At 43.8% G+C, this 18,278-nt stretch overlaps 1 protein-coding gene across 1 annotated transcript in view; it reads right to left on the bottom strand.

Moving 5' to 3' along the window:
• Nucleotides 1-1,049: 1,049 nt before the first annotated feature.
• The window catches only part of MXD4 (MAX dimerization protein 4), a 66,420-nt gene continuing 49,191 nt past the window's right edge, over nt 1,050-18,278 (bottom strand). Inside the window, exons 3-6 of the mRNA XM_040419214.1 lie at nt 15,234-15,263; nt 5,999-6,113; nt 4,312-4,471; nt 1,050-1,274 (exon numbers count right to left, since the gene is read on the bottom strand). Coding sequence (XP_040275148.1) covers nt 1,126-1,274; nt 4,312-4,471; nt 5,999-6,113; nt 15,234-15,263 — 454 coding nt within the window. The 3' untranslated portion in view covers nt 1,050-1,125. The remainder of the gene's footprint in view (nt 1,275-4,311; nt 4,472-5,998; nt 6,114-15,233; nt 15,264-18,278) is intronic.

Here is an 18,278-nt window from a genome sequence, read left to right as displayed (position 1 = left end):
AGCGCCCATATTTTTTATAGGCAGGTTTTCAACTCTAAACCCCAGCTGCATAAGGATGTGCTGGTGGTTTACTGGCCTCAAACCTGCTGACAGGTTCCCTTTAGGTGGACAGTGCGAAGGCGGGAGCCTAGAGTTTACCGCTTTATTATCATGATTGATATACGGTAGCTACTCCAAACCAATCAAGGGCAAACATAACACCGACCATACTGTGGGGCCCTTCTAAAGAGGGGACAGCCTTGGCTGGTCCCACCTAGTGAGGACTATGCAGAGAGACAAGAGGGTGGACAATAGTCTTCGATGACAAAACCTCACGCCCTAATGGGGGCTCAGCAGTTTGATCCTTGCTATGGGGCCCCCTCTGTATGGACCCCCCTACACGGGGTTCAGTTCTGGATACATATAGTCAGTTCCGCATTATCTGAATGCAGTAATTCCCCTGAACATGAGATATCATTCGGTCTGCCTCAGGCTAATCCATATACTGCAATGCAGAAGCTGACGGGGTCAGCAGTGAAGGGACAGAATGCAATGTACGTATACGGCCTTTCCTTGTATACAGTACAACCTGTACATAGTAATCGCCTCTCCTCCTCCTGCTCTCCCAAACCAAGTGCTTGAAATACTGCGTTCTGATAAGTCTTGCTACCTGATCCTCTACCTATGAAGAGTCACCAGCATGTACAAATACTACTTCATTCTGAAAAACTATATGATCTCTGGTAATCAAAAATATCTGACCTGCTTTTGTTTTTCTCCTGTATATTCATGTAATACTTAGGAATGGAATGATAGGACTGCAAAATTGGGCTTAACTTTGTTTTTTTTTTATGCTACTACCATAACATCCTCCCCGCCAGGTGACAGCACAGGATTCCACCAGAAGCTAGTTGGGGGGTCTCTAGTGCTGTGGTTGCTATGAAGGGAGCCCATCAGTAAGAATGCTCTTTTTCAGGACGTAGCGCTGGATTGAGTCCTGGATGAGCGGCAGGTAACAATTTTTTTTTTTTTTTTTTTTTCAGTTTGTTTTCTTTGTTTTGTTTTTTAAAAAGTTTTTTTTGTTTTTGTTTTTTTCCATAAGTGCCCTCAGTTGGATGGTCCTGAGTTGGTCCAGTAATTTGGCCACTATAAGAGGCTGGAATTAAGTCTCAGGGAATGTGTGTAGCCGCTGTCGCTGGAGCTGCTCTGCAAACTGTAGTGGTCGTCGACATCGCTGGCGCTTCCGATACTGTCCATTTCTCCCGGTGCAAACTCCATGCCTTCAATGTCCACTTCTGAAGAGACAGAGAAAAGGGAAAATGGATGAATAAGCTGCGCACTTACAAATAAAATCATCCCCTTAAAGGGGACGTGGCCCCCTGCCACGCCTGGTGGACATGGCTGATCGGCCGTTCTGTAAGGGCTCACGCAGACGAATGGGTGCCGCCCGTTTTGTGCATTGAGGACCGCAAAGTGCACCGTCTGTACGGCTGGCGCAGATGGATGCAGACCCGTTGAACTTGAATGTGGTGATCCATCCGCACCCCCAAAAATAAATAAAACACGTGAACGGGTCTGCATCCGTGATGCGGTGCACAAACGTCCGGTACCTGTATATTGCGGACCGCAGTATTGGCACCGGCCAACAACGGTCGTGTGCATGTGCTCTACACTCACATAGAAGTGACTACTGCACAAACCCTTCCATTTATTGCCTGTCGGATGCAGCCTGTATGGGTGCAGGACCCAGAAATGAAAGCACCATCCACCAGGCACAGGATATTTCCATGCTGACAATACCCCTTTAAGGCCTCATGCACACGACCGTGCCGTTTTTTTGCAGTCCAGAAACCGCGGATCCGCAAAAAACGGAAGCCGCCCGCGTGCCTTCCGCAATTTGCGGAATGGAATGGGCGGCCCATTGTAGAAATGCCTATTCTTGTCCGCAAAATGGACAAGAATAGGACATGCTATATTTTTTTAGCGGGGCCACGGAACGGAGCAATGGATGCGGACAGCACACGGAGTGCTGTCCGCATATTTTGTGGGGCCCATTGAAGTGATTGGGTCCGCACCCGAGCCGCAAAAAATGCGGCTCGGATGCGGACCCGAACAACGGTCGTGTGCATGAGGCCTTAGGCTGGTTTCACACATAGCTTTTTTGTTTAATTCCCCCCCCAATTTTTCTATGTTTTAGACACCGGCACCAGATCTTAGCTGAAGTCTAAACATGCTTTTTTTTAGTAGTCACCTTTTTCTTGACTTGTGGTGCATTTTATTGAAAATCACAGTATGCTCTAGTTATAGGTTGGGGTTTTTTGGATCATTTTCTGGTGTTTTTTTTTTTTTGCCATAGACATCTATTGATTTTTGGCCACGCTTTTCTATGCCTTTTTTTTTTAACAATGGCTTTCCTGTTTAAAAATATACCTCTTGCAAAGAACCCCCGCACACATACAAAAATGCATGAACTAACATACAGAGGCCCAAATTTCCTAATTTGGTGGTAGCTTAGACCAGCGGATCTATCACAGGGGCTCAGGCTGGAAGATACCTGTCTAATCCTATGGTTGGCTTACTTTGAGATACAGCAAAATGGCGCATCTTAGGCCACATCCCTTTCCCCGAAGACCCTCCTCCTTTCTGATAGTTGAACAGACATGTTTTCTAATCCTGGACAACCCCTTTAATTCTAATACAACGTAATCCCCTTGCCATGAGTGACATCACGCGAGATATCAGCGTGTCATTGTCTACAATTTCCCCATGTGCGGGGATAACGGGCTCCATAATTACACGCTACGTCCTAACCAGCCCAAAACTGCAATGTACAGTCTGGCTTCGGGCCCTTGTGATTATAAGAATGATAATCAACCATAGCCATCTATTGCATTAAACGTCACGTGAGACCCGGCTGCAGGGCTGCGCTGTCATTTAACCACTTACAGGTCACCGTCCGGCCTGCTGACAGTCTCCACTGAGTCTCAGGAATTAGAGATAATAATATAATTGGTTTACCACTATTACCCAGTAGTCTTCTTTCCCATAAATTTCAAGCTCACTAATCTTAATCTATCTGGACCTAATCGCGGAGAAATGAGCGTTATGCGGCATAACTACTAATTCAAGTAGAAAGAAAAGCCGAGTACAATCCCAAAGTCGCCTTACACATTACAGGCAAGTGGACTGCCTTAGGGTCTGCATCCAATCCAGACTTCTTGTGGATTGGTTGCCGACTCATTCATTTCAATGGGGCCACAAAAGATGCAGACACCACATCGGGTGATATCCGCATCCGTTTATCCGTTCCGCAGCCGTTTTGCGGACAAGAACAGGCATTTCTAAGAAAGGGCAGAACATGCTGATCCACAAAATACGGAAAGCACACCTCAGGTATCCATGTTTTTGCAAAACGGATACGGTCACGTGAATGCCCCCTTATAGGCATGGTTATAGCCCAAACTGGTTCTGGATAAGATGAGTGATAACCAGTATGGCTGCCATTATAGCGGCCTATTTAATAGTGTGTCTAATCTGTTTTTATAGTCTTTTTTTAAGACTATGCACCGTACGTGTCCTGGGCTTTAAGCCTGCACCATTGTAAATGTATGGCGCGGTTTTGACACCTTGGCAACATCTGCTGTACATTTACGGCATAATGATGTAGGGGGTATATGAAGCGGGCTCAGGAGATGGGCACTTGGTCAGGGACTCCTTTTGACCCCTGATCTTGCCCCCACCCCATGGTGGAATAGCAAGGTGCCAATCGCTGTCATAAGAAGACTCCCAAGCCTGTAGCAGGGCTTAACAGGAAGACGTCAACATCCCTATAGACTGCACTACTAAACTATTTCAGTCTATGGTTTATACTCTAGGGGGGTAGTAAAAATGAAAGGGGAAAAAAAAAGTCACCCACTTTTCCTTAAAAAATATGTATAGACCCCAAAAAACAAAAAAAGATGCAAATAAAGAAAAAAGAACACCGCCCACGATAGGTAAGTACCATATGCACAAAAAATGCAGACTTTTTGGGTGTTTACGCAACACTTGGTTTAAATCTATGGCTGCCACAGATCTGATGTCTGGTGCACAGAGGGCGAGAGATGGGCCTGATTAATTAAGAGTCCGGCACTTGTAAACGATGTACACCCCACTCCAGCACTACATAAGTTGATAGTATATCACTTGGGTATGCCAAACATGTCTGATCAGTATAACCACCACTGGCGGCACATGCATTGTGTCCTTTCATGGCCCGTCTATTACAGACCATGACTGATTCTGCAGCCCCCGGAAAAAGCAAAGCGCACACCCTCTGTAAGCCGCCCTCACCTTGCTCAGAGTCAGTGGATAGGACGGAGCCCATACTGTCAGTGCGCATGCGCTCCATCCCGTGTACGGAGAGCTGCTCTAGACGGCGCTTGAGGTAGCGATGTTCTCTCTGAAGCTGCTCTTTAACGTTCAGTGCTTTTCGGTCCTGTTCTTCTAATTTCTGACATGAGAAGAAGAAAAAGACTGGATCTGTAGGTTCACTGTACACCTGATGAAGCCATATCCACTGACATTACCACCAAAGACATGTCCGAGCAGATACAGAGAACCACGCACAGAGGGGGACATAAAGAAAATGTACAGAGTACGCCAAAGAGACATCCACAGAAAATATCAATATGCATAACCCTGAAAATCTGATAGATAGAGATAGATAGATAGATAGATAGATAGATAATAGATAATAGATAAATAGATAGATAGATAGATAGATAATAGATAATAGATAAATAGATAGATAGATAGATAGATAGATAGATAGATAGATAGATAGATAATAGATAATAGATAATAGATAGATAATAGATAGATAGATAGATAGATAGATAGATAGATAGATAGATAGATAGATAATAGATAGATAATAGATAATAGATAGATAATAGATAGATAATAGATAGATAATAGATAATAGATAGATAGATAATAGATAGATAGATAATAGATAATAGATAGATAATAGATAGATAATAGAGAGATAGATAGATAGATAATAGATAGATAGATAGATAGATAGATAGATAATAGATAGATAGATAATAGATAGATAATAGATAGATAATAGATAGATAGATAATAGATAGATATGAGATAGATAGATAGATATGAGATAGATAGATAGATAGATAGATAGGAGATAGATAGATAGATAGATAGATAATAGATAGATAATAGATAGATAGATAGATAGATAGGAGATAGATAGATAGATAGATAGATAGATAGATAGATAGATAGATAGATAGATAGATAGATAGATAGATAGATAAATGATAGATAATAGATAGATAATAGATAGATAGATAGATAGATAGATAGATAGATAGATAGATAGATAATAGATAGATAGATAATAGATAATAGATAGATAGATAGATAGATAGATAGATAGATAGATAGACACAAGTATAAACGAGGCAGCGCTCCGGTCTTGGTGAAAAATATGTAGATCCTTATAATACACCCAATGCAACGTTTCAGCTCATCTCAATGGAGCCTTTGTCAACGTTGCATCGGGTTTATTATTATCGTTTGTACTTCTCTACATTCAGTGGCTGACCTTAGGGTGCTGCTATTTTCTTTCTTCATAGATAGATAAACAGCAAACAGGCAGCACTCCAGAAATAAGAATAAAGGTCTTTACTCACCCATGTGGATACGCAATGTTTCGGCTCAACCCTAGAGCCTTGGCCTGCTTTAGAAAGGCTCTAGGTTTGAGCTGAAACCTCGCGTATCCACATGGGTGAGTAAAGACCTTTATTCTTATTTCTGGAGTGCTGCCTTCTTGCTGTTTATGTACATTGGGCAATAGTCTAGTCCCTTGGGGCTTGCACCCGCTTTTCTTTTTCTTATTTATTCTGCTGCCAGATTTTTTATTCTCGATAGATATGGAATAGATAGATATTAGATGGATAGCGATGCATACTAGGTCTTCAGCAGTGGTGTCAGGAAGCCCTATGACTCCTACCTTAATGTGCATTTTTGCTCTTTTCAGGAGGCTTAGAGTGGTATGTCTGTTGCTGTCAGGTCCCAGCGGCACAAGCTGCTTCAGCTGCTCCAAATATAGCCTAAGTTTTGCTCGCCTAAAAAAATAAATATATATAAAAATGATGTAATGGGAACATAACTGCACTGCCGCTCAGTCTGACCCCCCGTAATGCTGCCAATTATCATGACTATAGACAAACAGGTTAAAGTGTAAATCTTCCACTGGAGACCCATGAACTGCATTTACAACAATTGCCTATTAGAACGGCTGCTAATCAGTTCCCAGCTGCCTGCATTATATTATGTGAGTAGCCTTAGGCCTCTTTCACACGGGCGAGTATTCCGCGCGGGTGCAAGGCGTGAGGTGAATGCATTGCACCCGCACTGAATCCGGACTCATTCATTTCTATGGGGCTGTGCACATGAGCAGTGATTTTCAAGCAGCACTTTTGCGTTACGTGGAAAACGCAGCATGTTCTATATTGTGCGTTTTTCACGCAACGCAGGCCCCATAGAAGTGAATGGGGCTGCGTGAAAATCGCAAGCGTCCGCAAGCAAGTGTGGATGCGGTGCGATTTTCACGCACGGTTGCTAGGAGACGATTGGGATGGGGACCCGATCATTATTATTTTCCCTTATAACATAGTTATAAGGGAAAATAATAGCATTCTAAATACAGAATGCATAGTACAATACGGCTGGAGGGGTTAAAAAAAAAAATAGAAAATAATTTAACTCACCTTAATCCACTTGTTTGCGCAGCCGGCATCTCTTCTGTCTTCTTCTTTGAGGAATAGGACCTTTGATGACATCACTGCACTCATCACATGGTCTGTCACATGATCCATCACCATGGTAAAAGATCATGTGATGGACCAAGTGATGAGCGCAGTGACGTCATCAAAGGTCCTATTCCTCAAAGAAGACAGAAGAGATGCCGGCTGCGCGAACAAGTGGATTAAGGTGAGTTATATATTTTTTTATTTTTTTTTCACCCCTCCAGCCCTATTGTACTATGCATTCTGTATTCAGAATGCTATTATTTTCCCTTATAACCATGTTATAAGGGAAAATAATAAAATCTACACAACCTTGAACCCAAACCTGAACTTCAGTGAAGAAGTTCGGGTCTGGGTACCACATTCAGTTTTTTATCACGCGCGTGCAAAACACATTGCACCCGGGCGATAAAAACTGAACAACGGAACGCAATCGCAGTCAAAACTGACTGCAATTGCGTACCTACCCGCGCGGGTTTGCCGCAACGCATCCGGACCTTATCCGGACACGCTCGTGTGAAAGAGGCCTTAAGCGATTCTCCGAAGTAGTCTGAATACGACTAGAAAACGGGGGCCTCCCTTTACCACCTTCCCCCCAGGCTCCTCTAGAACATAGTTAGGACTTGAATTACATTCAGGTAAATGTTTCAGATGGCGACAACGGAAGCGGTGAGGACCACCAGAGTGGCGGGGAACAGGTAAGTTAGAATCTTCAATTTCAGGGGGCCGGCTGCAGGGGCATTTTCCTTTTTCTTTTTCTTTTTTTACTCCCTGCCTTCTCAGAGCTATAACTGTCTTACTTTTCCATTCACATATGAGCCATATGAGGGCTTGTTTTTAGCAGGACAAGTTGTTCTTTCTAATGGCACCATTTACTGTTGCATACAATGTAGTGGAAAGCTGTAAAAAAAAAAAAAATACTACATCAAAACAAATATTTCCACCAGTTTTATAGGATTTGTTTTTACAGCGTTTGCTATGCGGTAAAACAAACCCGTGCCCTTCATTCTCCGGGTCAGTACCATTACAACGATACCAATTTTTTCCTTGCATCAGCAAATTATTTTTATGGGTACAGGGCTCATTTATTGCAGGGTGATCTGTAGTTTTTATTGTTACGATTTTGGAGTGTTGGTTACTTTCAGTTACATTTTTTGGGGAGGTGAAGTGACAAAAAAAAATGGTGAATCAGTGATTTTGATATTATTTTCCATTCCATTGAAATTATTTTACGTAATTCGCTGTATAGGATAAATATTTTAAAATTTTATTAGAATGGGCAATGCCTATGATGTTTTTTTTTTTTTTTTAATTATTATTTTAATTGTAGATAAAGGCGGGTGATTTGAATTTTTATACTTTTAAAAACATTTTATTATTATTTTTTTTTACACTTTTTAATTGTGCCCCTAGGGAACTAGAACAAGCAATAATCAGACTGCTCCTCTTAGGCCTCTTTCAGACGGGCGTTGCGGGAAAATGTGCGGGTGTGTTGCGGGAACACGCACGATTTTTCCGCGCGAGTGCAAAACATTGTAATGCGTTTTGCACTCGCATGAGAAAAATCGCGCATGTTTGGTTTCGGGGTTGTGTAGATTGTATTATTTTCCCTTATAACATGGTTATAAGGGAAAATAATAGCATTCTGAATACAGAATGCATAGTAAAACAGCGCTGGAGGGGTTAAAATAAATAAAATAATTTAACTCACCTTAGTCCACTTGATCGCGCAGCCCAGCATCTCCTTCTGTCTCCTTCTTTGCTGAACAGGACCTGTGGTGAGCATTCATTGCAGGAACAGGACCTGTGGTGACGTCACTCAGGTCATCACATGATCCATCACCATGGTAAAAGATCATGTGATGGATCATGTGATGACCGGAGTGACGTCACCACAGGTCCTGTTCCTGCAATGAATGCTCACCACAGGTCCTGTTCAGCAAAGAAGGAGACAGACAAGATGCCGGCTACGCGATCAAGTGGACTAAGGTGAGTTAAATTATTATTATTATTTTTTTAACCCCTCCAGCGCTAGTTTACTATGCATTCTGTATTCAGAATGCTATTATTTTCCCTTATAACCATGTTATAAGGGAAAATAATAATGATCGGGTCTCCATCCCGATCGTCTCCTAGCAACCGTGCGTGAAAATCGCACCGCATCCGCACTTGCTTGCGGATGCTTGCGATTTTCACGCAACCCCATTCACTTCTATGGGGCCTGCGTTGCGTGAAAAACGCTGAATATAGAGCATGCTGCGATTTTCACGCAACGCACAAGTGATGCATGAAAATCACCGCTCATGTGAACAGCCCCATAGAAATGAATGGGTCGGGTTTCAGTGCGGGTGCAATGTGTTCAACTCACGCATCGCATCCGCGCGGAATACTCGCCCGTGTGAAAGGGGCCTTATAGACTTCAATGCATTAGCGTTGAAGTCTACAGAATTTCACTGTGTTCCTATAATCTCCATAGAAACCTATCTGCGGCATCATTCAGGGGGACCAAGGCTGCCACACACACCATTCGGCTCCCCCCCCATCCTTGCTAAGGGGAGCTGTTGCACCCCCGGGAGCGTACGCTCCCAAGTTTTTGAGTTCCCAGATGTCGTGGTCACATTTTGACCACGGCATCTGAGGAGTTAAATGTCTGCGATCGCCGTTAATGTCGATCGCATACATTAGACCCGGGTGCCTGCCGTTTTTTTTTTTGCATCGCTGATTTCCAAGAGACAGAACAGTTTATTTTTCCATCAATGCAGCCAGATGAGGGGTTATTTTCTGCAGAATGAGTTGTACTTTTTAATGATGCTATTTTGGGGTACATAAAACAAACTCATTGTGGAGGGCGGCTTAAATGGAAAAAATAGCAATTCTGGCAATATAAATAACATGTTCCCTTAAGGGTCCATTCACACGTCCGCAAATGGGTCCGCATCCGTTCCGCAATTTTGCTGAACGGGTGCGGACCTATTCATTCTCTATGGGGACAGAAAAGATGCATCCGCATTTCCGTGCCGCTGCCCCGAGCTTCCGGGCTTTGGCTCCGCAAAAAATAGAACATGTCCTATTATCTGTCCGCAATCAGTTCTATGGGCGGTGCCGGCCGGGTGTATTGCGGATCCGCAATACACTACGGATGTGTGAATGGACCCTTATTCTGTGGTCATTACGATTAGGGCGATACCAAATATGTAGAAGCTTTATATATTAAAAAAATTGGTTTCAGGTCGTCATATTCTAAGATCTGTTACGTTTTTATATTTCCATTGACAGAGCTGTGTGAGGACTTTTTTTTTGCAGGATGAGCTGATGTCATTGGTACTATTTTGGGGCCCATATATAATCTCTTTTTAATCTGTTTTTAGAAGGTGGCATGAGCAAAAAAGGGAAATTTTGCCATAGTTTTTTTTGAACTGCAGATCATTTTATAGTTTAAGTTGTTACGTTTTTAAAATGTATTAAATTTTTCTATAAGGCCTCCTGCACATGACCGTAGGTGTCCCGATGCCGTATTGCGGACCGCATTTGTGGTTTCGCAATACGCAGGCACCGTTCCGTGTGCATTCCGCATCACAGATGCGGACCCATTCACTTCAATGGTTCCCCAAATCCGGAATGAAAGCACGGAATGGAACCCTACGGAAGCACTACGGAGTGTTTCCGTGGGGTTTCGTCCGGTACTTCCGTTCTGCAAAAAGATAGAACATGTCCTATTTTTTTGCGGAACAGCCGGATCGCGGACCCATTAAAGTGAGTGGGTCTGCGATCCGCTGCGGCTGCCCCACGGACGGTGTTCGTGCATTGCGGCCTGCATTTTGCGGGCTGCAGCACGGCCACAGGGCGCACACGTTCGTGTGCAGGAGCCCTAATTCTAATTATTATTTTTTTACTTTAGATACTCCTGTATTATTCCTATTAGGGCCATTTCAGACAGATAATAGGAAACTCATTCAGATGGAGTTTCTCCAGGAATTAAGAAAATACTTAATTATTACTTTATTATGAATAAATTCCCAAATACCTTTCATTAGTAATAATGGCTCGTTTTGTCTGGGAAGCAATCATCAGGGGAAATAAAATGTCCGCTGTCCTATCAGTACACACAAAACCTGTCCTAATCACAGCAGGACAAGTTACTTCACAACACTGAGATAAAGAGCTGCCTCATCCGCCTCTCTGCTTGTCAGGGATTATGATCCTGAATACAGATAAGATCTTCAGCTAAATCTCTGTAGGAATGGAGTTCATGAGGAGACATGAAGTACAGAGAGGACGGACTGTGGTAAGGGGGACTGCATACAAGTGCTGCTGCTCATTTTCCTCACCCGCACCACCTCTCTGTATTTCATGTCTCCTCATGAGTTCCATTTGTACAGAGACTCAGCTGAAGATCTGAACTGCATTTAGGATCATAATCCCTGACAAGCAGAGAGGAGGATGAGGCGGCTCTTTACCTCAGTGTTGTGAAGTAACTTGTCCTGCTGTGTGATTAGGACAGGTTCTGTGTGTACTAGTAGAACACCGGCTATTTTATTTCCCCTGATGATTGCTTCCCAGACAAAACAACCATTATAACTAATGAAAGGTATTTGGGAATATATTTATAATAAAGTAATATATAAGTATTTTCATTTTCTTAATTCCCAGAGAACCCCTTTAATAAACAGACCTTACATGGATGCAGTCCGTGTGCGGTCCGTTTTTTCACGCAGACCTATTCATTTGTATGGATGAGTCTTACAGGGAAAACGGACAAATAATGAACAAAATGCGGATTTCTCAGCATGGACCTATAGTCTGGGTAGAAAATCACCCGTGTAAGCATACCCAATCAGATGAATGGGTCAGTATTCAGCCCGGGTGCTGCCTGTTCTAAACTTGGACAGCATCTGGGTGGAAAGGCTGCCCATTTGAAAGCATCATGCCTCTGGCAGGGTCTAATAGGTTTGTATACTTGAAAGACCTGGGGGCTACTGTTAGGCCCCTGGATGCCACAGTACCCACTGGCTTTCCGTGATCACATCCCTATGTCTAACCACTTAGATGCTGCGGTCCCTATTGACCATGGCATCTAAGTGGTCAAAAAGCCAGGATAGGAATTATCTCCGATCCCAGCTGTTGCAGCAGGATCTCAATGTGTAATGCAGCTCTGATCACATGGTCACAGTGCCCACGCATTCAGTGCTACATAATCATACGGCACTGGATCTCGGAGGATGTCTGCCAGCATCAAGAAGGGGTTAAAAGGGTTGTCTGCTTTTTACTATTGATGACCTATCCTCAAAATAGATCCAACTCCCGGCATCCCCGCCGATCAGTTGTTTGGAGAGAACGCAGAGCTCATAAGAGCGCGGCCTTCTCTGCTTGTTTACATGCTCGCCACATCAATTGCAGTGGTGAGCAGGTGTAATTACAAGTATGGCGCCCCCATTCACTTCATGGGACGGGGGACGCCATAGTTGTTACTACACCTGGTCACAACTGCAATTGCTGCGGTGAGCAGGTAAACAGAGCAGAGAAGGCAGCGCTCGTACAAGAGGGGGTGCCGGGAGTCAGACCCCACCGATCTGATATTGATCACCTATCCTGAGTAAAAGTCATCAAAAGTAAAAACCCCTTTAATGCCACTTTAAAAGTAAATAATGGGGGGGGGGGGGGGAATGGCTCACCAATTTTAAGATCTCTGCTTGCTTTTAGTAAACGTAGTGTTTATTGCCAGAGGCTAAAAACCTGTCCAGATCATGGTCTAGTTACCACAGGTGCAGTGCTGGCTAAAGTGTATCAGTGCCGTCTCATGGAACGAGCCCTGCACCTGTGTGACATGGAGATGATAAGGAAGAGTGCTTCCACTCACTGACAGCAAGCAGAGCGCTTCAAAAATAAAAGTGGAGATACTAAAATGAAGGAATTAATTTACATATATTCAGAAAACCAAAATACTGTAGATGTGCAGTGCATGCGTGCTGAGGGTGAACCTGCTGCCGCTGACATTTACTGGGAGAGCGTCACTCATTGTGTGGCACAGTTCAATGAGCCTCTTTCTCTCCTTAAAACACGCCAACCACAAACTCCAGCGTGTCCCATAAAGGGCAGATGAGTCACACGCAGCACGGCAGGGAGCACTTAAAATAGATCAAAAGCAGGAAAGGCTGGGAGGGGAGCACCGCGGGGTCCTGGTGACAACATATAACGCTGCCAGATACTATACCCACCTCTATACCTTCTATAGGCAGAGAAACGTCCCCGCAGCTCATTACTGAGGACACGGCCTGATTTATTACATCTTTCATGTGCTTCATATGAAGAAACATGTTACATTCTTTTTTTTATTGCAAATTTTTAATTTGTTTCGAAAGCCCCCAACTTTAGGCCTCAAACTGGGTCTCAAAGCCTGATTGTGTGGTGGCCATGGGTCATCTGATATAGTAGTCTCTCAAACTGCCGCCTCTCTGGATTTTAAGGCTAGAGCTACATGACTACATTTGTCACGCGACATTTTGTCACACAAATGTCGCGCAACGATTTTTTTAATGATAGTCTATGGTGTCACACTGCAACATGCTGCGACTGCAACACGACAGTAGCAAAAAATCCCTCCAAGATGGATTTTTCTGCGACTGTCACGTCGCAGTCGCAGCATGTTGCAGTGCGTCACCATAGACTATCATTCAAAAAATTGTCGTGCGACATCAATGTCGCACGACACATTTTGCAGTGTAGCTGTGCCCTATGTGTCGTGTAGCCCTAGCTCAAGACCAGACACACACTCGCAGTATGTGTCAGTGTGTGGTCCCGTTCGGACCTCTGCTCCTCTGACAGGATGCAGCATCGCACAGCGCTACAGTGATTTATAATGCTGTGTGACCCTGAGAGTCCTGGAATCTGCAGAATTAGGGCTCATGCACACGACAGTTTATATTTTGCAGTCCACAAAGAACGGATCCGCAAAAAATACAGATGACGTCTGTGTGCATTCCGTATTTTGCGGAACGGAACAGCTGGCCCCTAATAGAACAGTCCTATCCTTGTCCGTAATGCGGACAATAATAGGGCATGTTCTATTTTTTTGTGGAACGGAGATATGGACATAAGGAAACGGAATGCACACTGAGTAACTTCCGTTTTTTTTGCGTACCCATTGAAATGAATGGTTCTGTATACGCTCCGCAAAAAAACCCAGAACGGACACGGAAATAAAATACGTTTGTGTGCATGAGGCCTTACACTGACATAATGCTGTGGGTTCCTATCAGAAGAGCAATAGTCAGAACAGGACCTCACACCGACACATGCTGCGACTTCCTCGCATTTAGCAAACTTGTGTGCCTGGCCTAAGTGTTCAGTTACTCTGCAGCACCTCTACTGGGGAAATAAAGCATTACACAATGTCCATTCACATCAATGGGTTGCAGGACAGGATAGGTCCTTTGCAGCGACACTTTCTTTATACGGCATTATGCATTAAAGGGTTGAAGGTGTTTTTCAGTCAATTTTTTTTTTTTTATCTGCCCAGAGTACCCTAAACGCTACATATTTTTGCCCCATAAACCGTTTTCATGTCAGCACTTTCCTTCCCCTGTTCTTGGCATCACTGCATTCTGGCAGGATGTTTACATCCAGAACTTCCTGTGTTCATCAACTTCCTGCTGGGTTTCTACTTAATTCCAGCACACCTTTGCTCTGTAATGTTTTCCAGGGCTTACTCCGCTAGATAACATGGAAAAAGGAGGTTTGGGGAGCCTGACTAATGCAGAGGGAACAGAGTGGCAGGCAGAGCAAGCCCTGTGAAACATTACAGATCCTCAAAACCAGCAGAGAGCTACTGAAAACAGGAAGTTCTGCATGTAAACATCCTGCAAGGATACAGTGATGCCGAGAATAGGAGAAGGAAAGTGCTGACATAAAAAAAACAGATATATGGGGCAAAAATATACAGTGTTTGGGGTACTCTGAGCAGATAATAAAATGTAATTTTGAAACTGGAGAACTCCTTTAATATAAAAGAGCACCTGTCCACAAGATCAACCCTATTAAACCAAGGCATACTGTCAAATAAGGATGATCCAGCTGATTAAAATGATACCTGTCTTGTAAAAAAAAGAATAATTTTCTATATGCAAATGAGGGCTTCAGTGCATGGAAAGCCAAGGAAAGAAGGAAAGAAGCCTTGATTTACATGTGGAATAAAAAAAAGGAAGACTACAACCTACAGTATTTTCACAAGACAGGTATCAACTTAATCAGGAGGATCAACCCAAGCAAAAAGTTTGCCTGGTTTAACAGTGTTGATCCTGCTGGCAGTCTCTACAGGTAACACTCCTGTGACCACTGATGCCTACCTGTCCACAATGTCCAGTGAAAGCAAGGTCAAGACACATTACATCATGACATATAACATGGAAGCCTTGGCCAGGTGACAGACGTCCATCTTACCTATGCTTTTCTAGCTCGTTGTGCGATGACCTGTAAAATAAGAAATTCTCATTAGAAGTACGATTATAGGAAGCAATTCCTCATCGTGTACATCACATAAGAGATGCTCCAATTACATGAGGCGCATGAAAGAAGGATCGCAGCGCTCTATAGAGAGATCCAGCCCGCAGGACACGGCTCAGAGCGTTCTGTTACTGGCCATTCAAGTGAGCGGCGTCTATGTAGAGTCCTGTATACTATGGCGGATTTCATGGACTGAACGCGTATGGCTGGCGGCCCAGAAAGTCTCAGCATGTTAGAATGCATATTTGGTATAGCGGAAGTCACCCCATGGCATTCACGTGCAATAGAGATGCAATGAGATGTCGTCATATGTAGTAAAGAGGGAATGGGTTAAAGGGGTTGTCCCACCATAAGAACATGTCACTCATCTACAGGATCGGTGGGGGTCCCAGAAGGTCCCTTGAGTCCCCCAGTGACTGTCACGCTTGCACGCTTTCCTCTCTATGGGACTGAGGCCTCTTGTACACGAACATGCCGCCCACAAAAAAAAAAATGCAGCTCAGATGCAGAACCAAACCACGTATGCAAGAGGCCTGATGAAGAGAAGTAGAGTACTGTTATCTCTGACGATCCCACTAAGGGCTTTGCCCATATATTGCGAGCCGCAATGCGGGCACAAGGCTGTGTGCTCATCGTTTCACGGATGCAGACCCATTCACTAGAATGGGTCCGCAATCCAGAAGATACGGTGTGGAGGCACCAAGCGGAAGTCCACGGAAGCACTAGGGAGTGCTTCCGTGGCAATTCAGTCCGTGCCTCCGCACCTCAAAAAACAGAAAGAACATGCTCTATTTTTTGCGGTGCAGATGGATCGCGGACCCAAATGGGTCTGCATCTGTCAGCACCGGCCACACGTGCAATTTGCGGTCCCCAATGCACGGCGAGGGTGGCACACGTGAGTCCTAAGAGGTATAGCGGCAGCGGGCATGTTGTGACCCCATTCCCAGCAATCATATACTTACCACCTGTAGATAGGTTATAAGTTCTAATACTTGGTCAGCGCTTGTCACCCAGAGTCCATGATACCCCAAGTAAGTGCTACATATAGCATGGGATTGGAAAATCATGGCTAATTCCAGAAACAGCGCCACTGTTATCCACAGGCCGTGTCTGATATTGCAGCTCGTTCAAGTGAACACTGCAATGTCAGACAAAGCTCATGGACGAGGCTGGCGCTGTACCTGGCAGGAAGCACAATGCCAAGAATATCTGTCTTAAAGCTGCCCGTACCCAAAAAAACAAGCTATCAATGACTTATAGGAATGACACGAGGCAGACATTAAGGCCATATCGCGGTGATCCGGCTCAGCAGAATCGCCGGCGGTCCGGGTGCTGTCGGCACGATACAAACAATCTAATCTTCAGGTATTACGTCCGTATGACCACAGCTTCAAGGTGAAGAGCTATCCTCAAGATAGGCCATTAAATCGGTGGAGTCCAACACCCAGCACCTCGGCGGATCTACAGTTTGAGCAGGCCGGGGCAGCTAACCAAGTACAGCGCCATCCACTGGATAGTGGCTGTGCTCAGAATAGCAGCTCAGTCCAATTCACTTGAATGCGACCAAGCTGCACCTAGGTCATGTGACCAATGAACGTGACATCACAAGTAAGGGGGGGGGGGGGATTCAAGGATGTTTTTAATTTCTGAGTGCAGTTTTTTATGTTTAGTGTTCCTTTACCAGCTGAGGACCCCTGGGCAAATAGTGTGTACAGATGATAATACTCTACATCCAAGCGTAAGCTCTGCAGACAAGTAACGGCTTCCTTCACAGATGCTGGTTCTGTCACTTTAATATTTGGGTTTTATGTGACTACAGCTCAATCACTGTATGGAGAGCAGCACATTCCTAACATACAGGGACACGTTTACTACTGAAATTGCGCCTGTTTTGGAGGCTTTTGCGCCTCGTTCTCTTATTTTGATTTATTAGACAAATTCAGAAGTTTTCTAACTTTTGTGACTTTTTTTTACTTATTTACAGTATGTAGGTGCACCTTTTTTGGCACCTGAATTTGTTGCAAAAACAGTCTAATTTCTTCGCCACCTGAGAGTCTGTTTTGACTTTCTTTTTTTTTTGCATTAAAAGTCGCACTTTTCTGGAGACGTGACTTTTCTCCGTGAAGATGCGACTTTCTTCATGTGCAAATAAATGAGACCCGTCAAAGTGAATATGAACCTGTCATACTGAAAAACAACCACCAGAGGTCAGACTAATACCAATACCAATTCATGGAGTGCTGTGCGACTTTTAATAAATACTCGGCAAAAGAAAGACAGCCGAATCAAATGCGCCTTTCTAATTGTACCCCTAAAAACAGGAGAGATTGATAAATGTGCCCCGAAGTGTTTCAAATCTTGACCAATTTCAAGATCTTTGATTGCTGTCAATAAGTGCGTACACTTCTGATCTCATCCAGGGGATGAAAACTCCAAGGGCCAGATTTATCATTACTCTGACAGCTCACTCCACTTTCACATATGGCTAAAGTCAGTTTTAGCCAAGTCAGATTTATGATCGGCCCTTTAAGACTGTAATAAATGTGGTTCGACGGTAGCACTTTATCCGTCAGTAAGCAGCTTTACAAAAGTCGCACATCTTTACGAAAAAGTCGCACGTTTTTATGAAAAAGTCGCATGTTCTATTAAAAAGTCTCATAAGATAAGCATGGTCCTCACTGGAGTGAAATTGGGACTTTTTTGCGACTTTTTTGCGACTTTTTTAAATAGTCCCAATAGTAAATCTGTCTAGAGATTCATTTACATAAGAAAACACGCCCACTTTCAGAAAACTGGCGAGCATAGTGCAGAGCAGAAAAAAGTCGCAAATTTGTGCGCAGTTTTAGCGTTTGGGACTTTTTCACTCCATTATTCTGACCTGAGCTAATGATAAATCTGGCCCCAAGTGCCTAATACTTCTCCTAAGATGCAGATGCAGTATGACGGTCATGTGAAGCTGTTCTTACATAGTTTCTCTTTATA

This window comes from Bufo bufo, chromosome 2, assembly GCF_905171765.1.
Source record: "Bufo bufo chromosome 2, aBufBuf1.1, whole genome shotgun sequence".
In the NCBI taxonomy this organism is placed as follows: Eukaryota; Metazoa; Chordata; class Amphibia; order Anura; family Bufonidae; genus Bufo; species Bufo bufo.
The sequence above is the reverse complement of the archived record's forward strand: the minus strand, read 5'-3'. Positions and strand labels throughout refer to the sequence as shown.